The 23,919-nt window shown below is 39.2% G+C and overlaps 1 protein-coding gene across 1 annotated transcript in view; it reads right to left on the bottom strand.

Moving 5' to 3' along the window:
* myo10l3 (myosin X, like 3) overlaps positions 1-13,327 on the bottom strand; it is a 56,808-nt gene extending 43,481 nt beyond the window's left edge. The window contains exon 1 of the mRNA XM_062432453.1: positions 13,206-13,327. Coding sequence (XP_062288437.1) covers positions 13,206-13,226 — 21 coding nt within the window. The 5' untranslated portion in view covers positions 13,227-13,327. The remainder of the gene's footprint in view (positions 1-13,205) is intronic.
* Positions 13,328-23,919: the final 10,592 nt, after the last annotated feature.

Below are 23,919 nucleotides of genomic sequence, written 5' to 3'. Positions count from 1 at the left end.
ATCTAGCAGACCATTTACGAGAAATGAACAGAAAGGAAGGAGACGTTCACCCCAGAAATAGGATTAAAAACACTCCATGTCTTATTCAGGTATAATGTGAATGTGCCAGGTGAGTAAAAGAGGAAAGCAGAAAATTCACCCTCTAGTTTTTTCTGTCTGTATTTTTTTTTACATTTTTCCCAGCATTGCTCAGAGCTCTATGCCACATAGCTACTCCCTTACCGCACCAAACTGGCGCTCTTCTCCTCTGGTTAAGCTGCCATTGCTTTTCAGTTGAGAAAAGTTGTTTGCCAGACCTGCATGCAGAGGGTGTGTCAGAAACTCAAACTATCATTTAGAGTCATACACACTCAGTAAACTGTCAGAAAGGCTTTTTAGTCTTTGGTTGTGCAAATGCTTTTAGTGCCCACCATCTTTTCTTCTTTTCTATATTTCAAGATGCTTCTCACCAAAGTCCCACATCACATCCTTCTCCAGAGGAAGATTGAGACCAGTGCTACAGCTGATCTGGGTGGCATGGTCTTCCATGTTTGTGTATCAATGTGAAGTCACTAACCTTCCCAGACATGTTTGTAGCAGCCAAGTAACCAGGAGCAATAACAGGAATCTGAGGCTGATTGCTCAGAAGCACTGTCATTTCCTCACAGCCAAGGAAGGTACATTTATAGACCTGGCTGTGTTTTACTGACTGTAGTGGACGAGGGAGAACGTCTGTACTGCCTGACCCTGTGGTCTAAATGGATGACTAAAGATGACTGAAACCAACTTTCAAAAAGTCAAAACACCACAAATGTGGCCTTTGGTTAAACAATGAAAATCAGATAAAACCATCTAAAAGGTGAACCCTGTATTACATCAGTCTTTAGTCTTTACTATAAGTAAAATGCTAATTGAAAACTTTGATAATTAGACTACAGGATGTGCACTCTAAAGAACTTTGGGCTGAAAGTCAACCTGTCTTGCATGAAACCTGTCTTTGACAAACTAAACACTATTAATCATTGAAAGTGCCACCATTCCGAGACGTGGAGCAAAAGGGAATTGTGTGTCCAACAGAGCATAAAACTGAAAAGATCAATATGCATGGATTCCACTTGGAAACCTTATACAAGGTCACCACTTCCAGACATCAATCCTCATTAACTATTAAAAACAGGCTGCCACGTGTGCACACGCTCACATCCACGGAGCACAAATGTGTTTGCCATCAGGGACAGAACAAAGATCAGGATGCTATTGTTTAATACATGACTAGTTTATGTGCAATTCAATCTGCTGAATCACAGAGACAAAGAAGAAATTAGTTCAACATTAAATAATTATTATTTTAAGTGAACCTGTTCAACAGCTCAGAGGAATAATTGTTACTAATTGTATTATTTTCTTTATTTTCAGGCTTCTTTCTTGAACAAAGGGTCCCATAACCAGCCTGTCTGCAAACCTACTTCCATCATCAAGATTTTTTTGATTTTCTAATGGAGCACAGCTAAATGTGGCTCTCTTAAACCACAGGGGACAACGGTTAGTGGGATAAAGGGGGTCGTGTAAATTAGGAAGAGGAGGCTGAGGGGGGAGTGAGAGGGGACAGAGGAAGGGTGCAAGCACTTGATAATGCCTCGCCTCCTATTGTTTAAAAAAAAGAGGCAGACAACACAAGGACACAAATATTACAGGGGTATTCTCCGACACGTGGCCACACATGAACACCTACTGACCTCACTGCCATACCAGTGAGTGACTGTGTCTGCCTGGTACCAGCTTGGCACGCATGGCCTGTTCAAGGAAAAGCTGTTTCACGTGAGTTTGCTGCAGTCCAGTGAGGAGATTAATAGTGTTTACTCTATAGATTTTAAGAAGATCTGTTGCTGTTACATAAGAAGAAATCACAGGGGATTTAATTTAGCAGAATATTGCTGCTGGTCATCATCTTGGCTGTTTGTACTTGTAATTACTACAGTGGATCTGACAAAGTGTAGAAACATGCAGGGAGTAAGTTGTAACAATAGCTCGATTGCATGAGAAGTTAATGGGATAAGACAGTGGGCAAGCCATGACATGAAAAACCAGTATTGCATCAATTAAGAAACTTTCAGTGACGCAAATATTAATGGGAAATTTGGACTTGAATAGTTCAGTTGCTGAGTCTGAGTCTCAGAGGTTTAACACAATAGTTGGTAAATCAAATGAGACAAAACTATATGCAACTAAAAGTCAGCAACAAGCTTGCCTATTAAGACACTAATGCCCGCCTGGTCTGCTGCACCAGCGTCTACAGCGTCTCCGTCTACAATCAATATTGGCAGCAACAGCCACATCAGAAGTCACTTAACAAATAAAACTTATTTTGCACATTCACTGGATTAAGCCACTCACTTTTTTGTTTTTAATTTTAATATTTTTAAACATTTCTTTATTTTATTTGTACACAATCCTGTAGGTACCCTTGCTCTATGATAAATCAATATGCCATATTTGACATATTGTCTTAGCTCACACTTCTAGATTTTAAATTATAAATTGTACTTCCACAAACCTTAACAGATTGAGGAATTATTCAAAGTTTGGTGTAGTAGAATTCATCCAAAATGTCATATTATGTTGGTAGGTTTTGGTCTTAAATAATCACAGAATTGGTCAGGATAACTATCAGCCTGCACAACTTAAGTTGGCAGAAGTGAGGTGGGGTATTGCAGTGACTTGAGGGCTCAAGAAAGCCAACACCAGATGTGTGTCCATTTGTTTGTGTCTTTGTGTGTGAGCGTGTGTGTGGTAAAAGAGTCTGAAGCCGGAGGGTAAAGCAGAGATGAACTGTGTCTCAGCAACAGATGGTGTCACCAAAACTCCTCCCCCTTATCCCCTCCATCCTCAAGCCTTGTCACAAAGTCAGGACAAAGGCAGCCACCTCTGACTGAGAGCTCAGGAGTTAACCAGGCGGAAATATCCCAAACAAAAGCCAGCTGGGACGTAAAGAGGCACAGGTATCAGCTCATGTTAAATCCCCCAGACTTCAATCACTTCCTGCAGCACAAGCAATCACTCTGACTAAACTAGGGAAACACAGTGAACACCCTTTACATAATAATCATTGGAAAGTACAGTTTTCATTTGGTATTGAAGCACAGTCTTCACTTTGTTTCACTGGCAGGTGTCAACCCTACTGCTGTGCCTCCAGTCTCCAGATGTTTTAATAGCCCCAATAAAAAGCACAGCTGATCTGCTGCCATGACATTTTTAGCTCAAGCTAATTTAAGATTCTTAATGCTGTATGTCACTGAGCACGTGTAGTACTGCTGAGGCAGAACCAGCTGACAATGGTAATCTGACCCGCCAAAACAGGCCCCATGTCGACGTCCCATCATGCTTTATGACACAAAAAACCACTCGGGCTGAATGATGCGATCCCGGAGTCGGTGGCTTGAGTTTCTACAGCTTGTATAATGACATCAAGCTCAAAGATTTGCTAATGAACGTGCCTTAAATATTTAAGGGCATACACAGTACAAGGTGACATGGGCTCTTTCTCTGCTGTCTGGTGTAGCATGAGTGCAGGCAATATCGGGTGATCGCATTAGCCAGCACAAAAGAAAGCTAATTAACTCAGCCTAACACGGACACAGTTGAACAATAAGTTATGATAGGATAACTTCTTGGATCACAGTGTGGTTTCAGGGAGCGGTGGGTGAACATTGCCCAGCGGACAGCAGGCTGTTGGTGCTGCAGGTAGAGATGACTGTTGGCCAGGAGTGATGCCTGGCAAACGGATGAGTACGTTCTGCGGGATTCCTGACAAGCATCTAATTTGTCATGCCCGGATGTGGAGGAAGATAAACCTAACACAGACACGTATCCACCAGGCACTGGCACAAACACAGCCCAAAGGACACTCAAGCTATTGCTGCTTTCACTGGTCCCTCTCAAATTTCTTTGCTTCCGTGTGTCATGTCATTAAGAAGCAGATGTTCAACAAGTCATATAGATTTTAGGACTGTGATCCAGCATCCCATTTACACCTCAAATACCAATATGTATCACCATTATAATAACAAGAGAGAGGCATAAGGCCAAGTCACTGACCCTGGACAGATGTGAAGTCCAGAGCATTGACAGGCTGACCTGCTTTTAATACAGTCAAACAGCACATTGGCACATGCAAGTTGTGTGTTTTCACAAGAAATAAGTCTGTTGTATTGATGTTTTTACAATTTGCCCTTACGTGCATGTCTATAGACTGTGGGAGACTGTGGAAATCTATGCAGACATGGAGAGAACAGAAAGAACCCAGTCAGCCACTGAACTCAAATCATCTTTTTAGTTTTACTGTAAAACATTTTAATTTTTCCTTTTTAAAATGTGGTTCTAATGGCCATAGAAAAATAATAGTCACAAGACTGTACGTTGCCAGCAGAACCCCACCCCCCAAAAAAATAGTTAACAATCCATGGTTTTATTGCTTTATCCATTATAAAGGAACCAAAGGCAAATTGAGGGATTGTAACCAAATCTCCTGAATGCTGAGTGAGTGGAACGAGGAGGAATCTGCCAAGTAGCTGGTGAGATTAAACAAGCAGGCTGAGTGCGGCTGGGATGGGGATCTGGGCTAAGGTCCCGCTAGGTCTTTGGCCACAAGCTTTCCAGTAGGGTGAAAGTCGTATGTCCTACAAAAAAACTCAACCTCAGCTGAAAGTTACTGGATATAATTTCACATCACAAACACAAAAAAAAGTTTGACTCAGTTTGATCTTTCTCAGTTTGATCAGGACATTTTTTTTTACATGGATATGAAAATGAAAACTAGGTTACTTAATTCAAACGTTTATTTGTTTTGTGCATGTATGTGAAATCGAAATTGGAATTAAATGTTTTCTACTGTTCCGACTGAAAACTCTTCAGTAGCTTCTTGAGGAAAAGGAAAATTGTTTCTCATCCATGTCCTTGCACATATTTTCCAAAGATTCAGCCCAACCACTGCCACCAGGCTAATCATATTGTATATATTTATTCAACAGCAAAGAATAAATCAGACCAACAATGATTCAATAAAAATGTGCATCTACAGTAGTCTGTCTTTGTTTCCTCTGTGCCACTGTAACGTCTGTCTTCTGCACACGCCTGCAGCCAGCATGGGGTTAGGGCGGGGAAGGGCGGGGCGGGTGACCGAGGGGAGAAATCAGATGATTAAAGGCAACCTTCAACATCTGTGCTGGAAGACAGATGAATAAATGATGGCGGGAGCAGCTGATCAGGAATTAGCTAATGGAAGAGGCGGAGTCCCATGGGGAACAGGGCTTCCCCCAATCTGTGGTGGGGGGCTGACAGGAAAGGAAAGGATTGAAGAGGGTGGAGGGTGGAGGGTGCAGTTCATCAACTGTTCTTGACTCCAAGGAACCCCCTGCAGAGGCAGCTATACAGAGACTGGATTGCCTGGAGCAGCAGCCTGACATGTGGCTCACTGACTGAATGATGTCATGCATCATTTTGTTTAAGGAGGAGGTCTAAGATTGATGATGTTATAAATGTATTTGTTTTTGTGATTGTTTAACTCTTCACTGTCTCTTAAGCTACTTATACTAAATAGAACAATTAAGTCACATTTAAAATCTGGCAAAGTAAAGCAAGTACATGTTTTTGCAGGACTATGTCTTTGTGTGTCTGTGTGTGTCTGGGGGAGTTGGGGATAGGGAGGTTAGCACCTCAACCGTCATCATCTGAAGGAGCTAATCTGCCATGTTGCTAATGAGTGTATTGAAGAGAATTTGCATTACAAATTATCTCTTCGGGAGCACAACAGAAAGAAGTGGAACACTTGAGTCTCTGCCACAGCCCCCTGGCACATTATTCTGTTTTATATCCTGTGTGAACAGATTTTCCTCCCAATAGTGTTCTACAGCGATCAAAGCGTTTGTATGACCTTGTGCTCTGGGTTATGACTTCCTATTAACAACAGAATTTGTTTCAGGATGGGACGTGGAGGCAACCAATGATGTGATTACTGCATGTGTGATTGGACTGTCAGATAAGCTTCATGACTTAGATGTGTCACCTGTCAGTCCTCCTCCTGTCAGTCATTTACTGTTTTAACCCTCTCTGTACTCCTCTGTGGACTGTTACGGGCTCACACAGTGGGAATCCCAGAGATATTCCAGGAATGCTGCTCAGTCAGGATTGTGAGAGATAGAGGATGTGTCTGTCTGACTGTGTGAGTCATCTGGGACATGACCACTGGAGTAGTGGTTGTGAATGGTGACCGGGTTTGGGTTACATTGCTTTTGACCTGCACTTACACTTCTTACTGGCCCAGATTGGTCACTCTTGGGGACCCTCCTGTCTTACATGTTTGTGTAAAGAAAATCTACAATGGTCATAAAGGAACGTGGTAAGTCAGGATAAAATTGAGGCAAATATTGTGCTGGAAACAAGGCAACAGTAAAGTCCACAGAAGTGTGTTCAACTCTTCAGCCACTTTCAGAAACTGCCATTCAGGCCCACTTCATGCAGCGTTTGGCCAGGCGAGGCCTCAGTTGGAACAATTATCACGCCTCTCCCTTTCACATCGCTTTCAAGTGTGACCATCTGTAACAGCTATAAACACTTTTGCCTTCAGATATGGCCAGTTTACATGACTTACACACTAGTATGTTTCGAGTATCTGACGTTGTGCAGCACCTGAAAGTTCAAACAACACAGATGGCGCCATGTTTCACTCAAGGAATGGCTGAACAAAGACTACAAAGAATTATATTTTTCTTGTAGGGGAAAGCATTTTTCATGGGACATTCCTTCTCATGTGAGTCTCAGTATCTTGGTATAATATGATCCTTAAACAGCCTCAGGCCTAACCACACACACTCATGACTAATAAACCAGACTGGGAATGGATGGAAACGCTAACATGTCATGACTATGAGTTGCACCATGCTGTGTTGTTTGCCTCTGCTAAGCACCAAAGTGCCAGTTAGACTCTTCAGGCTATTCAAGACTCATGCAGCGTGGAACATGTACTTAAACACAGCTGGGTGATCGTCTTGGCAATTAGAACTTTAAATTACAACGGTAGCAATAATCTCATCACTAAAGTCAACAATTTTATATTTTTTAAAAATATTTTTCCCTTCAGGCTACACTCCCTTGTGGCCATTGTGATGTGTTTAACTTACACACATAGGAAAATGAAATACACAGGCGAGATCCCGTAATAGGCTGCCTGTGTTCGCAGTAATCATAGGGGGCTAAAAAAGGAAAGTCAACATCTGGGCTGGGAGCAGTAATCACAGGTTGGCTGTTATTAAGCTGCCAGACAAGACCTCTTAACTGAGAGGATTTAAAATACTCTTATTACCGGCTCGCAGTGTCTGTCAGGTAGGGCAACCAAGGTCAGGGCCAAGAGACTTTTACTGTGTGAGGGTAAGCAGCGGTAAACTTTAATTTTCTCCGGATAAGTATTTCAGATAAATACACTGCACGCAAATCTGCTAAAAAATACATTATTGTGTTTGTGGAGTGCAGGATTTTAGTGTACAGGGGCATAAATCTTCTTTCATTCAGAAACTTTCTGGTGACTGCAGCGGCAATCTGTTCAGCAATGAATTGTGTCACTAGAAATGTTGACATGTTAAGAAATTCTCAAAGTATCTGCCATGTACTTGATTAAAAAACAGGAGGATACTTTTTAATGTACCTGTTCCTACAGGAGGAGGGCAAGTAGGTCACACTACAGTACCAGTAAAAAGTTTAGACACACCTTCCCATTCTCTGAAATGAGAAAGTGTATGAGCCACTGCTTGGTCCAGACTTAACTCTGCATGACTGTGCAATGATATCTTCATTTTATTTTAAATTCACAGATTTAGTGGTTGAAGATCTTCTCCTTCATCATAGCCTTGTTGAAATGGCAAATTAGTGATTTGCCCATGTGCCCTGAGGTGATTAATGTTTCAGGGTGTGTCACACCCAGGGCTGCTGTGATAGGGATACACCCACAGGGAGGGCAGGAAGGATGGGTGTTGGGGAGCAGATTGAAGGTCAGTAGGTTACTTTGTGTGATCTCTTAACCTATAAATTATCTGACGCTCTTCAATCAAATCTTATGAAGGACTGTGGGGAGGGTGACTAATACCAGAATCAGGTGGGTTGTCAGTAAGGCTCAGCTATTAAAGGAATAATTCAACATTATAGGTACAGTACAGTACAGTAAATATGTTTCCACCAGCAGCCATTTAGCTCAGCAGCCAATCAGCATAAAGACTGGAAAAAAGGGGAAAACAAGTAGCCCGGCTCAGTCTGACAAATTTAGTAATTTTATTAAATTGAATTAATTATTAGCCTGTTAGCTTAGTAATTATATCTCATTTGTTCAATTTGTACAATAATCAAAGTATTAAAGTGTTGCAGGAATTTACAACAGTCAGCCAAGAAATAGTCTCGTCCATAAAACCACAACTTTTTGTTTTTACAGTTCAGTTTTTGCACTGATAAAAATAAAGTGATATATAACATGCTACAGATGAGCTAGCTTGCCATTGTTTCCAGACTTACCAGCAGCTATTTGTAACTTCATAATTATCATACAGGGTGACATAGGTAACGATCTTGTCACCTAACTCTTAGCAAGAAAAAGAAAGTGACAATCCAATCACACAAGTATTTCCGAAAAAATATCAAACAATTGCTTTAAAGGAATTTGTGTGGACAAGCAGGTAAGACCAACAGAGACTCCGTGAATAAAACTGTTACGTCACTTCATCGTCATGTATAGACAGGACAACAAGCTCTTGCACAGCATTATTTGTTATTAATGAACAAACTGTGGAAAGATAAAAAGGTATTCTTCTCCTCTAATCACCACAAACACAGAGGCCTTTGTCAGAAGAGCCTGGTGATGTAGCAGACTGAAGCTAAAGTCAACAACATGGTGTCAGCAGGGGGTTATCACAGCACTAAGCTCCCATTCCCAGTCAGCTTGATGATATACTGGGGTCAGGTTTCATGTGTTTGTATTCCTTGTAAATACAGCTAGCCAGGTGAAAAGGAGAGACTGATTTATAAGCTAAAAGTAGATTCTAGTTTCAAGGCAAAAAATAAAATGTAGAAAAATGTCTGTGGTGTTAAAATAGAAAATCGTAATTCAACAAATTCCAACTTTTTTTATGAGCTGAGGTTTCCGAACCTTAAAGGTGCAGTCTGTAGAATTTAGTGGCATCCATCGGTATGGATTTGTGAAAAATTGAATATAATACTTATAAGTATATATTAATTTGTGCATAAACACCCGAAAGTAAGAATTGATGTGTTTTTGTTACCTTATAATGAGCCCTTTATGTCTACACAGTGAGTGGGTCCTCTCCCACGGAGCCCGCCATATTGCACTGCCGTGTTTCTACAGTAGCCCAATATGGACAAACCAAACACTTGCTTTAAAAAGGGCTGTTCATGTTTTTTCACAAGTTCTGCGGACACCGTAGGTTCTCCTACACACTGGGAAGGGGAGGAGATATTCAGCTTGTTGCAATCTCCAACCTCATCGCTAGATGCTGCTAAATCCTACACACTGCACCTTTAACTACCTGTCTTCACACCAGGCATCTGTGTCATTATGAGCAAGGATTATCCATGTTATTTGGCGTGTGGTCAGACAATGGCTGTTGGTAATTAGTCCCAGTGCTCTTGTGACAGATTAAACCACCTCCAGACTGTACCCAAGCTGCAGGAGTTCTGCTGACGCACACATAAACCGCTGCCTTAATGAAACCTCCCTCTGTTTGTTCAGAAACAGTCAGCGCTGTTAATTCACCACAACTTCCAAACACAACAATCTCAGCAACTTTGTTTAAAAGAATCTCCTGTTTGATGCAGTAAAGCACACACAATAACCTCTTTAAGTTTAATTACGTATTAAGACAGCAGCAGATTCAAAGGAATGCAAGACCCATTAACCATTTTTGTACCTTTCCTTCCTTTCTTCCTTACATCCTAACTTCACTTCCTGACTTCCTTCCCTACTAAAATCAGCCATCTGCATGGCTGGAGGTGAAGAGAGAGGATCTCAGATGGCTTCTCAGCTCTCTAAAGTGGCAGCTGGAGGAAGTGACAACTGGGTAGAAAAGATCCTGCCACTGCAAGAAAAAAATAGTCCATGCTCAGAAGCAGGTTGGCCTTTCTCAAGTTACCCATTTCACTACAGAATGTTTACCGAGCATGCCGATCCACAGCTCTGGCCTCAAAGAGCTAAACATAAACAGTACATAGGGCTGCAAGGGATGCATCAGGATGGGGAGAATGTGTCTGTGTGTGTGTGTGTGAGGGTGTGTGGGGTGGTGGTGACGGTGTGAAACCTAAAGCCTTGCCACCACTGCTCTACAATGCTTGGATGACAGGCGGCCATGACCAGGAATTTCTGGGGTCAGGGTCGGGAATCTGGGATTCCCTCTTGTCAGATTATCTTTGAAAGAAAGGAATTTGGTGTGTAATGCAAGGCTCAGCTAGGAAGGAGTTAACTGGTGTGGAAAAGTCTTCATGTGGGTTTACAGTGAGTAGCAGCTGCTGCTTTAAAGGAACCGATTACCAAGTTTAGAAATGCACATAGCTGTGATTCAACTTCGTCAACAGGATGTTTCACAAAGGCATAAAATATCTAAGGGATTCTGTTATGCTAAAAAACATTAACTGGGAAGCGCAGACACGCACACGCACACACGCCATATTTCCTAATACAGTGAAGTCTAGCATGACCAAATAGCTACAGCAGAAGTTAGCAGGCACTGACAAGATCCCCGACACGCTCCCAGTATCTGTGTGTGTTTAGTGGGTCACATCCATTCAGAGGACGGATTGGGTGTGGAGTTGAGACAGACATGCGGAGGGTTTTATGGTGTTATGTCAACTCCTGAGAGGGAAGGCCATGCTGACGGACAGGATGGGCTTCCAGGATAAACCTCTGAGTACACACCCCTGTACCTGCCACTATTGCTAACCCTGTTGCCACCTTTGTTGTCATGGACGATGAAATGCAAGGGAAAGCTGACTCTAGATAAACATTAGATTGTCTTGATACTTGATAAACAGTTAATTTAAGTGAACCTGACCTGCAAAAGAATCTGCGTCCTCTCAGATCTAAAAGCAGATTGCAAATGCGATCATATAATTTATACACTGACATCCAAATCATGTTAGCTGTCAAGGGCGGATTCAGTGAAGGCACTGTAATGAATCACGCCAAAGATATATCCTGCTGCACTTGTTTCTGCCGAGTTTGCTCAGTTTATTCCACGTCTTAGTTCACTTCCAGTATCCCTGCTTAATTAAATCCACACTGGTAGCACTATGTTGTTGAGGATGTTGGATTCTTTTCATAACCCAAAAGTCATTTAAAAAACCCAGGACAGTTCATTCAATTAGATGACAGCAACAACCATCACTGTGTATCAGTGATGGTTGTTGCTGTCACTGCTTCACTGCAAATTTCTCCAATTTTTGGCTCATTAAAAGCTAGTTTATGTCACACTCAATGACTATACTACTTCAATAACTATAAACTATTCTCTGACAAAAACAAAAATCTACAGCTTCAAACATGATCATGGATTTGTTCTATATTTAATCGATTTAATATATTCAATTATGTGTGTGTATACATATATATAAATATATATATATATATATATACACACACATATGCACACATACACATGCATATAAATAACAGGCCCAAAGTGTAGCTTGGAGAGGGACTGCACATAACTGAAATGCTGACTGACACGAAATACTTTGAATGAGGACATTACATTTAGAAATTAGATCCAGATAAAGTGTTGGTATATATACATGGATCAGTGCAGCTGGTTATACTACAGGATAAAAAGCAATCTACTACCTAACCATATTAGATAAATTAATAAAAAAGAAAACCTGGATAAAGTCAAATAAATCTTTGAGGGAAATCCCTCACAATTTGTACAGGATAAAGGACGCAAACCGAATTATATGTGTTCTCTCAGCTGAAATCATATCCGTCCTCTGCACAGAATATCCATCTAATAAAATCAGATCATGAACCAAAATTGAGTTCAGCTCAATCTGTTCACTGTTTATACAGCAGAATATTAAAAGTCAATGCAGGTCAACATGGTTTCATCTGTATGAGCTTTCGAAGTCTGATGCCTTTATCATATAACTGAAGTCACCAAAGAGATGAAAGAAATAGCTCAGTCTGACCAGATCATTTCCTTTAAATTAAAACAAACCTAGATTACTAAGTAAAGAGACTTTTCCATGATGTTTAACATAGATTTGGTCAAACCGTTCCTAGTCAGATTGGACGACCTCTAGTAGAGTATATGTATTCGTATAATCAATCTAAATCTAAGTCACAGCATGATGTCAGGTAAATATAAATTCAAGAAAGGAAAAATAATGATAATGGTGATGATAATGATATGAATGAGTTACAACTTTCAACACTGTTGAGAATAAAGAGCATATTGAAACTATACACTGGGAGTCACATCACATCCCTGAAGGGACGACACTGCTGATGCTGTTAACAGAGGTACCAGAGGTGAATAGAGGGCCTCTGATAGGAGGATTCATCTCAGTCACACACTCTGTCTCTCTTTCTGCGAGTCCCAGTCTGAGTCAGAGGTATATGACAAGTCTGAACTACAGCCTGTCTCTTCCTAGTCTGTGTGTGAGTCTGGGCTGATTTAGAGATGACACATCCAGCCTCAACAGGCAGTTACTGCTGGACTCTCTGCCACTAATAAAAACTACAGAAGAGGAGAAACACCTAAAGAATGGTAGTGCTGTCCTGAGTCCAGTCTGTCTCTGTTCGTCAAAGGAGGAGAGATCTTTAAATGTATTAAAGTTCCCATGTATCAAGGTCCCAGTACAGCTGCATCCTGTAAGACCAGCCCAGTACAGAGAGGCACAACCCTGATAGTCTGGGGTATGAGAAGGCATAAACAGACTACGAACACAGAAAAGTAGATATGAAAAAGTGGTGCTTTTAATAAGCTATGGAGCACATGAGAGGCATAACTGTAGCTGGTCTGAAGTCAGTGTGACGCGTAGTACAACAACATGCTGACACTAAACAAAAGACCCGCCGCGATCCCAGTTATAATTTAAAACTCACACTGGAATTTATACCGCTTTTAGATAATAGCCTGTGCTAATTTTGTGTGTGTGCGTGTAGAAACATGAGGCTAACTTACCTCTAAAAAGAATGTTTCCATTTTAAACAGTGCCCGACCTCACGTCCCTTTGTAGTCTGAGTTCAGGGTACCACAGTGGAGGAGAGGAAGCTGTATTCCCAAATTATTTCCATCCGCTTCCTACAGAGTAATTTTTTAAAAAGTTCCTTGTTTTCGTCTCTTAGCTCAAAAGACAGAACAGGTCAGAAACAAGGCATGTTTGCAGTCCTGTTTTCGGGCACTTCAGAGTAGTTGTTGTCTGTGCTGCTGGCTCAGTGTCCCGGGAAGCCGCTGTGCTGCCGTTGTGAGTCTCTGCTGTCTGGCCATTTGATTTCTATGGAGCCGGCACATTATGCAGAGAGGCGGAGCCTGCAGGGCCACAGACCTCCTGCAGCATACGCCCTCTTTTGTGTCCACAAAGAGTCTAATGAGCTGAAAGGACGTGTGCGAGCTTCATCCTGTGATTTTCAACACTTTAGAAAAGCACATAGGACTAAAATCTGTGTAAAATAATATATGTAAATAAATACTGTACCCTACTCTGTAATGTGGACATTTGTGATAAATACACCAGGTTCTGGGAGACTGGCTCATTGGTCTGACCATACAAACTGTATATTGTAGGCCTACTTTAATGTATATGCACCTGTTTTAAAAGATTATTCTACTTGGGATAATGACTTGTGCCTGTATGGGTGGTTTTACCATGCTAAACACATTTTTGAATGAGAGCTATTCTTTTTGGCTCAATGTAAAATCAAGAATCTATGGAAATGCAAATATTTTTTTCATTTCAAAGGTGTAATTTACCTTTACCTTTAACATTTTAACAAGAGGATAAACACAAAAGATGCACCATCTCGTTTACAAAACATGAAATTTAACAAATTTAACAAAAATTGAACAAAGTAATAAATACATAATAATAATGATAATAATGATAATAAATTAAACAATGAGGTCTCCCACCATCCCAAACCTCACCCACTACATATACTAGATGTAATGCTGGACAAAAGATGTCTTCTTCACTGTACAGTCTTCTATCATTATCAGTGTATGTACACTGGAGGCCCCAAATCTATTTGTCACACTTGTATAAGTTACATACTGGACCACGACTGCCTTCTGTGATTTTAGAAATCATATGGTATGAGGTCAGATTTAAGGGGAATGGAGAGAAACTTTCACCCTTTAGCAGAAAACATGACTCCAAGTAACATTTATCAAAGCACATTTTAAGTGCAGGGAAACTTTTAATACTTGACTACTGACCAAATTGTGTCTTTAGCACCAAATAGGCTATTGAAAACTGTGAAGTACCCAAATATTGGCATCAAATGCCCCATCTTGAAATTTGATCAGATGTTTTCTGACTTAAAAAATATTTTCCATTTTTAGAATATTTCATTTGGTTACATACTGTGTTAGGAGAAATAAGACATGGATAATGAGTGACTAGTTGCAGTCTGCTTGGTTTGGAGTTTTCACCTCTTGCATTATATTCTTCAAGTGAATTATCACAAATTCTTCTGTACTGGTTGATCTACTGTTTCTGTTTTCAAAAAAGATTCAATCAATACCCCTTATCTGGGTAGATTATTCATTCCCATGCTGCTAACACTCGAGTATATTTATTGAGTAGCCTACCTGTAGCCTATAAACTAACTAGTGAGAAGACAACAACTGTGTGAGTCTCATGTAGTGCCACACCCACTTACAAATAGCTAACTCACTCATTTTTATTATTTACCTCCTGTATCTCCCAAAATTTTAATTTTTCAAAGCAGAAAATTCACAGGAGGAATTTATAACATTAATTAATTACATTAGGTGAACGCTTATGCCATCATTTATGTCATTATCTACACCTGTGCTTTTCCTGCTTTGACTCATAAATGTCTTCTGTGAGAGGGTCTATTGCCATCTGTTTGTTGTGTTTTTACATTGATTTTATTCTTGGCGTTCAATCTGTGAACACCTTCAGAAGGCGATTTATCATTAAAATTTTGGACTCTAGAGTATGCCCCCTAGTGTTCAAAAATAATTTCCCACAGCTTTAAAGCAAGTATAAATGACAAAATTATGAATATTTGTAGGATGTATTTCAGATTAGAAACTGTCAACATTCTCTGCACACTGACTAGTCTCCATTCATTACTGTGGCAAACACAATTAGATCACTGTTTTTTTTTTAATCCTAATCATTTATTTTGTATTACCTTTAGAAGAGTGTGTCTGTTTGTTAAATTTTTTGCTTTTGGTTTTGTAATGAAATATTACACATGATGGTTTCATTGTTTTTTCATTACTTGTGAATCTTTATTTCCTATACTTTCTTTCTTAATGAGTAGAGAATATTGTCATCAATGCTTAAGTTTATATTTGATTCAAATGCAGAGAGACAGGAAACAGTAGAGAAAAGGGAAATACAACAAAGGTTCAGTATGAGGTTAGAGTCTTAACCATTTATCAGAAATAACAGCACCAGGAATAATAATTACCTACTGCTCCACATAGTGAGAGCAGAGAATTTGCATGGTGCTCAGGAGCTTGAAATATCCGCTTGGGGCATGTGGATTATTTTGTGCAAGCTGGCAAACTGACCTGAAAAGACCCAGCCATGCATTGTTATTGTACAGTTTCCCCAAACTTACCAGATAGAATATTACTGGCAGTCTTTTAAGCTTGTACTTTCATTTACGAGGAACAAGAGGAAAAGCACTAGCCTTTTAATCTGTGACTTTTATGCCAGTAAGCTCAGGGACCCAGTTATGACCTGAGTTTAACTATAGACAGACAAAGTCAAGATAATCTATATGTGAAAGACATGCAAGAGATCCAGTCTGGTAAACTGTGTGCAGTCTGTTATGTAATCAATGTTGACTGTATGGCAGCTAATAAATGCATTCTCTCTGAAATGCATTTGATAATGAATCAGGCTACTAAAGTAGGCTGCTGGTGGCTTTGTTACACGTCATCCTCCTGTCTGACCACTATTATGACACAGAAAATCCATAAAAGTATTTTTACTTTCAAATATAGTGGGACTTATCATGATTTAAGATTTTGGGTGCTGCAAAGGTGAATGACGCATTTTGATACTCTTGTATATTCTAGGCTATTATATTTGAAATCAATTAAGTGGACTTTATTGGCATTGTGAGAGGTTTATTTTCCTTTAATGAACCCTGTACATAAAGCACATTTGTTTATACCTGGAACACCTCATTAAATACCTTAAACACCCCTTAAATGTATACTATCAGTAAACATAAAGGGACAAACATCTAAATTGGATTGTTATAGACCAAAGGACAACCTCCAAATTGTGCTTAATCTCTTGAATGTATCAATTATAGATGAAGAAGTATTATGTAATAGTTTAAGGTGGTCGTGATGTATGTAGATAGTTATGTATTATGTAGATAGTATGTAGAAGTTCCAGCTCTTTCTTGCAATGATGTTGCCCTTTACAGGTTTCCCTTGGCACAAATGCGGGCAGCTTGTTTTGGTGAATCAGTAATTCCCGATTATAAGATAAGGAGCAGCTTTCATAAGAACAGCCCAATCATTGTTTTTGTTCCTGTAAGGTCTTTAACAGAATTAAACTTCAGCAATCTCTGTGCCAGTGACTCAGCTATACGACTCAGAAACCTTTTGGCTGGAGAGTTTGTCCTCCACATCCATAACAGACCACCAGCTGTTCTGATTGTCTCCAGTGCTACACAGATCAATCATTGCATGTTAATTACTCCATTTAAATGCATAGTAACAAATAAGAAAAGTTCTCCTCTGTGATTCACGTCTGGACAAATCATCCTTTTTTAAAGCCATGTCCTTCCTTTACCTTTGACAGATATAGAGCAGCACCATATAGTTATATTTCATTTACATCAGTGATGGAACAAATGGGCATTTAGGGCACATTATTCAAAAAGCATGTCTAAAACTTTATCAGATTTATACAGTTTATAAAGGCAATTAGAAGTAAATCTCAGTTTTAGTGCTATCCACATCACATTTTGTTTCTTCATTTAGTTGTATTGAATGTTTTGTTCCACCACAAGCACTTAAAGTTACACTCAACACAACAAAGACCACAGTTTAGTATCAAAATATCTACTGTGTGCTTGTTGAAGTTGAAGTATTTGTGAGTGGCACTGTGCAGTAGAGCTAAGCCGATGAATCAGAAAGGCTGATATTGATATTGGCAGATATGAGCTTTATATATCGAAAGTGTTTTAAATGAAAGCTGATAGGTAGAAATTGCAGTACAGAAATGCCAAACTAGGTTTGAGGTCATATAGAAATAGCAACACCATTAAGGAAACAGTATACTGCATCTGACGTGCTGATCGGATGGTTGAATATCTATAGAAACTGCGCCCCCCCCAACACCTTTCCAGCATTACATTAGAGGAGGCTGTGTACCATTTTTGCAACTTTGCAAAACCAACAGTCTGACTTTCACATTCACTTTATTGGCCAGCTGTGTGGAGGTGAGAAAGGAGCCACGGTTTGACCTTCTCTCTTTAGCTCTCTTTTTTATTCTCAACAGTCAGAAAATATGCATAATTATCCCATATTTTAAAACAATATCACGTCCTTCCCGTCTCTATGACAGATGACTTTTCACTCTGAAGCTTTTTGGACCAACTATAAACACTCTTGGTTTCAACATGTTGCACAAGCTAGTTCTGACTGAGCATAAACCGACCCTTACATTCACCAGAGTAAACTGATTTTATTTTTCAAAATGTCCTGGTCAGTGTGAATGTTGATCACAATAAAATACAAAACAAATCTAAGGGAATGAATATTGTTCTTTATGTTTGATGTTTATATTTAAAATATTAAAGGCCATTATATCATGATCAGATTTTTAACTCCTAAATATCAATATCATTATCAGTTTGGCCACATTGTGCTGTATCAAGGATTGCATACATCTTTAGTATTGTGAAGGAACAGTTGACTTTATGTCCCAAATTATTTAACTCTGAAAATTGGTTGATGACAGGGTTGATTGCTGAGTATATTCAAGCGTTGCACCGACTAAGCATTACCCATTACACATTTGCCAAAACCAAACAATGCCCTCAATCTGACACTGTGGCAAGTTGACAGGCAGGGAGTAGATTGTGTGTAAGAGCAAAGCTTTCTTTCACTCTACCTGAGAGGACAAAGAGGACAAGAACAAAACATCCATTTGGTCATCAAGATTCCCAGAGGGACTGGGGGAAGGGATGAGGGTCATAAGACTGCTATGGTCTCAACCAGTCAACATATGCTGGTCCTTTTGAGGAGAACAATTGTGCAGGTGAGCTTTTGAAGTCTATTCTTGTTTTGGAGCGGATTTATAATCTAAAAATGGTGGTGAACCATCACAGCAGGAAAATGGCGAAGAGGGCGACATCTGAATTTTGCTTCCACAAGAGGAAGGACAATAGCATTATTATAAAGAGCCAATACTACTATATAACCTTGTGTTTAGAGTCCTATTCATTTATAGTTAACAGTTTAAACTATGAAATAAATAACCTGCACTAGTAACAATAATAAAAGTGGAACAAATGTGGCCATACAACTTAAATTACCTCCAATGATAACTTATCTATAGGCTTTGCAGCATATGGCTGTCAGTGTCAGATAAGTATTTGCATAAGTGCACATGTCATGGTTTATTTTTGCCTTAAAGGTTTTCAATTACATTTGAAAAAACAGATCTCTGACCCTGCATTCCAGTGTGACTACTGATGGAGACACAAGCCATACCACAGACTGACGAAATGATCAGCTGAGTGTCGGGTCTGCAAGGCTGATATAGTGCTCAGTCCTAAGTGTATGTGTTAAGTGCTAAATTGAAAAATACTATCAGATTTGTTTACATAATGGACAACTATTATCAGTCCTTCATGCTACAATAGTGATCAAGGCAAGTGGCAACTCTCATTCTCCCCATGTCAGAGAAAATCACAAGAGGTGGGAAGGACTGAGGATAAATATAGCATCGTAGCAACAAAAATGTTTTTAAGACCTCAAAGTGTTGCATTTTACAAGCTGTTAAAAACTCTCAAGGCAGCACACATACAGATCTACTATACAATCTTTTCCCCCACATCCGACTCTTACAGCATGTGGACCATTTGTGAAAAAAAGTGTGGCTTCAGAAATGGTCTCTGCGGCCACACATGCAGCGGCACCGACAGATAAACCTGATAAACCTGATAAACCTTGTGCATAAAAGATTGTTTTTTGATGCACTCCTCCTAACAAGCAAGGGTCATGTGACCATTTCAGATCAATCTACTGGCTCTTTCAAATAAATGTCTGATTAAGTGTGAAAATAGAGCATGACATGAAGAATAGTGTATTTATAGGGCTAATGGAGACAGAGAGTCTGTGTTTACCCCTCTATTGGCAGACAAGACCTCAGGCAAAGTCATTCAGGTCAAGTGAAGGACCCTTTTGCAGCCTCATGTCAAATAATGGGTAAGTCTGGTTTGAGCACATGTGATGGAGGTCCCACTGACTGGGAGTGACTGTTTGATTAGTCGCTCTGCAGCCCTGAGCTGTTAGTCATTACCGGACCATGATAATCACGTAACTGGAGGATGTTTGATTATATAAAAAGCACCCAACCATGGATTGCCTGAATTCTGAGTGCCAGCTGTACAGCAAGCACAACTATTGATCCTCCTTCACAACAGTATCACGGTATGAGCTGCTTGTTTCAATTATTTATGCTTAAAGGCAGTGAAAACAGTGTGAAACTGTCCAAATACTGAACATCCAGACAACTTGAGACTGCCAGACCTTGTAATATTGATGAAAATGATAGTTGATATGCATTGCAATGAACCAGTTGATCTGAAAACCTGTTAACAAGCTATATCATAATATTATAATCGCCAAGTAAAGTCTTTGGAGACTTTGAAAAATTAACAAAAAATGGAAAAAAAGTGAGAAACTTCAAGAAGAACATCAGAGGAGGAACAGACATGTGATACATGTCCTAAAGATGTTGAGTAGATAGACCATACCCATTTATGTGGTATTTATTGACACATGGTGCCCTCCTTTTTAGTTTATGTCTCTGCAGTTTATAGTTTTTTATCACCTTAGTTGTAGCTAATTCTATTTGCTCAGATTTGTTTTGTTCTTTTTTACTGTAATATGCCATCTTGTGTTTTATTATTTTATATTAATATAAAAATGTAATTACATAAAATGGTAAATAAAGTATAAACACATACAATTATATGATAATGAATTTTATGAGTAGTAAACGCTACACATTATAACATTACTCCAGTCATTCATGTAAATGAGAGTAATGATGTCATGAATGTTATTGTTGGATTTTACTAATGAAATTGATGTGGGAGTTGCTTATTCGTCTTACAGGATGGGCACTGCTGTGTCAGGGGAGCAGTGGATTGCATTGGACACACCAAGGCGACAAAGCAAACAAAGAGGGAGGGACAGGGTTAAAAAAAAAAGAAAACTGATTATATGGAATGTGATAGATGACAAGAGGAGAGCAGGAACATTGTGATAAAAATGGAACATCTGTCAATATCATTAAACAAAGGTGATTCAATCTACATCGGATCACTCTCACTGGCAGTGTCACATTACTGTGTAAATATGGTGAATGACAAACCCTGGTGCCGCATTTATTAGATTATGCGGCTGATCCTGGAGCACCACAGAGCCAGCAGGTCTCCAATTGAAAGCATTACTCACACCTATGTCAGCAGTCTCTCTGTGGTTCTTATGATAAAGGTACAAGATGATGGGAAAAATATATCCTGTAAGAGATAACGATTCAGTGGATTCAATTATAGTTATAGTTTGTTTTCGATCAAATATTATTACTTTCTTCAGTGTTTGTTTTTTCTAAAACAATGCCAACAATGCCATCAAAAAATATAAATCTCATCTAATCAAAAATATTTTAAACCACCTTTTTATGAAAACTCTCAATACTTGAGAGAGAGACTTGTGGTTCATACATCTTTTTTTTATGCTGTACGCCTATTTAATTAAGACATTTTAATACAATAAAGGCAATAGTTTGGAAAGAAGAAAGCAAAGATATCAACAACAATAAAGAGAATCTAACAAATAGGTCTACAATGAATAAAATAACTTGGCACCATGAGTGTCTGTAGTAAATTGTGTCACAGTCCATCTAGAAAATGTAAAAAATATATCACTGGATAACTAAAAAAAGATTGCTATAAAAGTCAGGGGTCACAAAGCTTCATGAGTGTCAGTACAAGGTTTTTCTGGAAATCAAGACCTGTCAAGACATTTCATCAGTATGGACTGTAGTATTGGACCTATACCAATCATCCAAATTTGCCATTTCTAGTCTCCTTCTGCTTGCAGGAACATAGCTTCAAATAAACTGAGAACACTTATGTATTCACAGTAAACATACAAGAAAATATGGGGGAGAGGACGGAAGAAAGACATTCATCACAGTGATTAGTGTGGGTTAAATCTCTGCATCTGCCATAATGGACCTCCCTGGGTCAATGGAATTAAACTGGAGTCCAAGCAGCAGGATTTCACAATATATCTCACCACAAACATTCCTCCTCATCCTGCACCCTTACAGCCCAAATGCATACCGTACCTTCCTTGAGGCTGAAGAACGAGGGCCAGCTCACACACTTCCCATGCTCCCCCACACTGTCAACTTCCTGTTTGTTTATAGAGCTTCATATTTCAATGCTCCCACAATAAGATTGTCTTATGCTTCCTATCTGTTCCCATCTTTGGCTCACTTTCAGAAACCTGAAAACTTATACCAGGGGTGCAACCAACTGCAGAGTTAAATCTGTCATAAAATGCAAACATACCAATGGACATTTGTCATGTTACTGAGATTTTATTGTTTATTGTGTCGTTTCTGAGAACAGTTTTCTTTCAGAGTCCAGAGTATTAGTCTAAATGAGACCAGCAGTGACTCAATGGCCATTCAGAGCCTGAGAAAACAGAGGGGGCACATTCTTCATAGTATCCTGAACCAAGGACTGATATGGAGACCTGCGGGGAATTCTGCAATGCTGTCTCATACCATATGATTCAACTATGTTATCCACAAACATGGTTCAGATTTACCCTTCGCTGTGACATCACTGAGCAATGAGCTTCACCTATCAGTATGCTCTGAGTTGGCAAAGTCATTGGTGAAACTGCACTTCACCTATATTAGTCAGTGGTGGAAGAAGTACTGAGACCTTGTACTGATGTAAATATACCAATACCAAAATATAAAAATACTCCTTTACAAGTAAAAGTCCTGCATTCCTAATTTTAATTAAGTAGAAGTACATTAGTATTAGCAGTAAAACAGTTCCTGACAAAGTGTCATTCTAGTTAGGGCTGCTGTTATTTTCAAAATCGGTTAATGCTTTTGTCTATAAAATTTCAGAAAATAGAGAGAGATGACTGTTATAATGTCTTAAAGCTTAATGCGATTCTTCAAAGAAATGGCTTCAAATATCCTGTTGTATCCAATCAACACACCAACATCCAAAGATATTGAGTTTTTAATCATGTATGGCACAGAAAAACTTAAAATTCTCACATTTTAGAAGCTATAGCCATTAAATATTTGTCATTTTGGCTTGAAAAAAGTATTTAAACGATTACTCAATTATCAAAATGATTGCTGATTAATTAAAATTTTCAGTCGACTAATCGATGAATTGACAAATCGTTGCAGCTGTAATATTAGTGAATTATTATCTCTATAGCATTACAATTTAAGCAGCAATTTAATGTTCTAGCGGGTCAACATGGCGCTGAAAATTTTAAATCTTGTTGTATCGTTTGGTTTAACAATGAATGCATCATATTTTATATAAGCTGAGCATTGGAGTTGTATTTACATTTTGATCTTCAAAGTAAGCAGTAGTTATATGTGTTGTAGCATAAAATATCATGTAGTGAAATAGAAATATGAACTGGTATCATTAAATGGAAGGATGTCAAAAATGAATTTTAGTACATTACTTGAGTAAATGTACGCTTTCAACTACTGATTTCAACATTTCAACAGTTCAGGACAGTCACCTTGGTGATTATAACAATCAGGGGCTTCATTGCTTTAAAGGGAGACTGCTGTCATTTATTATAGAACTTACATAAAGTTGTGAGACTTGTTAGAGACAGATTTTTAGAAATAATGCTTTATATACACTAACTTCATCCCTAGACCCTACAGTTGAGCTTCATAAACACTGGATCCTACACTTCCCATAATGCAACTGCAAATGTCTTTCATTTGATTTTCCCTGCCTGGCAAATGGCTTCATTTTTTTCTCTAAGCAGTTTTTAGCACAGGTTTTGTGTTATAAAGTTGACATCATTAGGGTTATGTTTTTAGACTTCAGGGCCACAGAAGATATTTTATAGCCATTTTTGTACAACTGGGGCAGCGATGGCTCCCGAGGAAGAGCAATTTGTCATTCGATTGCCAGGTTGGAGGTTGGGTCCCCAGCTAATCCTGTCCACATGTTGAAGTGTCCTTGAGCAAAATACTGAACCCCAACTGATCCCTATCGCCAGGCGAGCACCTTGCACTGAACCATCCTTGTGTGACTGCATGAGGTGAATGAGAGGTACACTGTAATTTTGAATAGAAAGCTTTTTGTAAATTTGTCATGTGTAAACCATTTTTCATAGACCTTTTAAAAATCTGTGGACTCCTCTT

Source organism: Scomber scombrus, chromosome 13, assembly GCF_963691925.1.
Source record: "Scomber scombrus chromosome 13, fScoSco1.1, whole genome shotgun sequence".
In the NCBI taxonomy this organism is placed as follows: Eukaryota; Metazoa; Chordata; class Actinopteri; order Scombriformes; family Scombridae; genus Scomber; species Scomber scombrus.
Note: the sequence above shows the minus strand (reverse complement) of the source record. Positions and strands in the feature narration are given on the sequence as shown.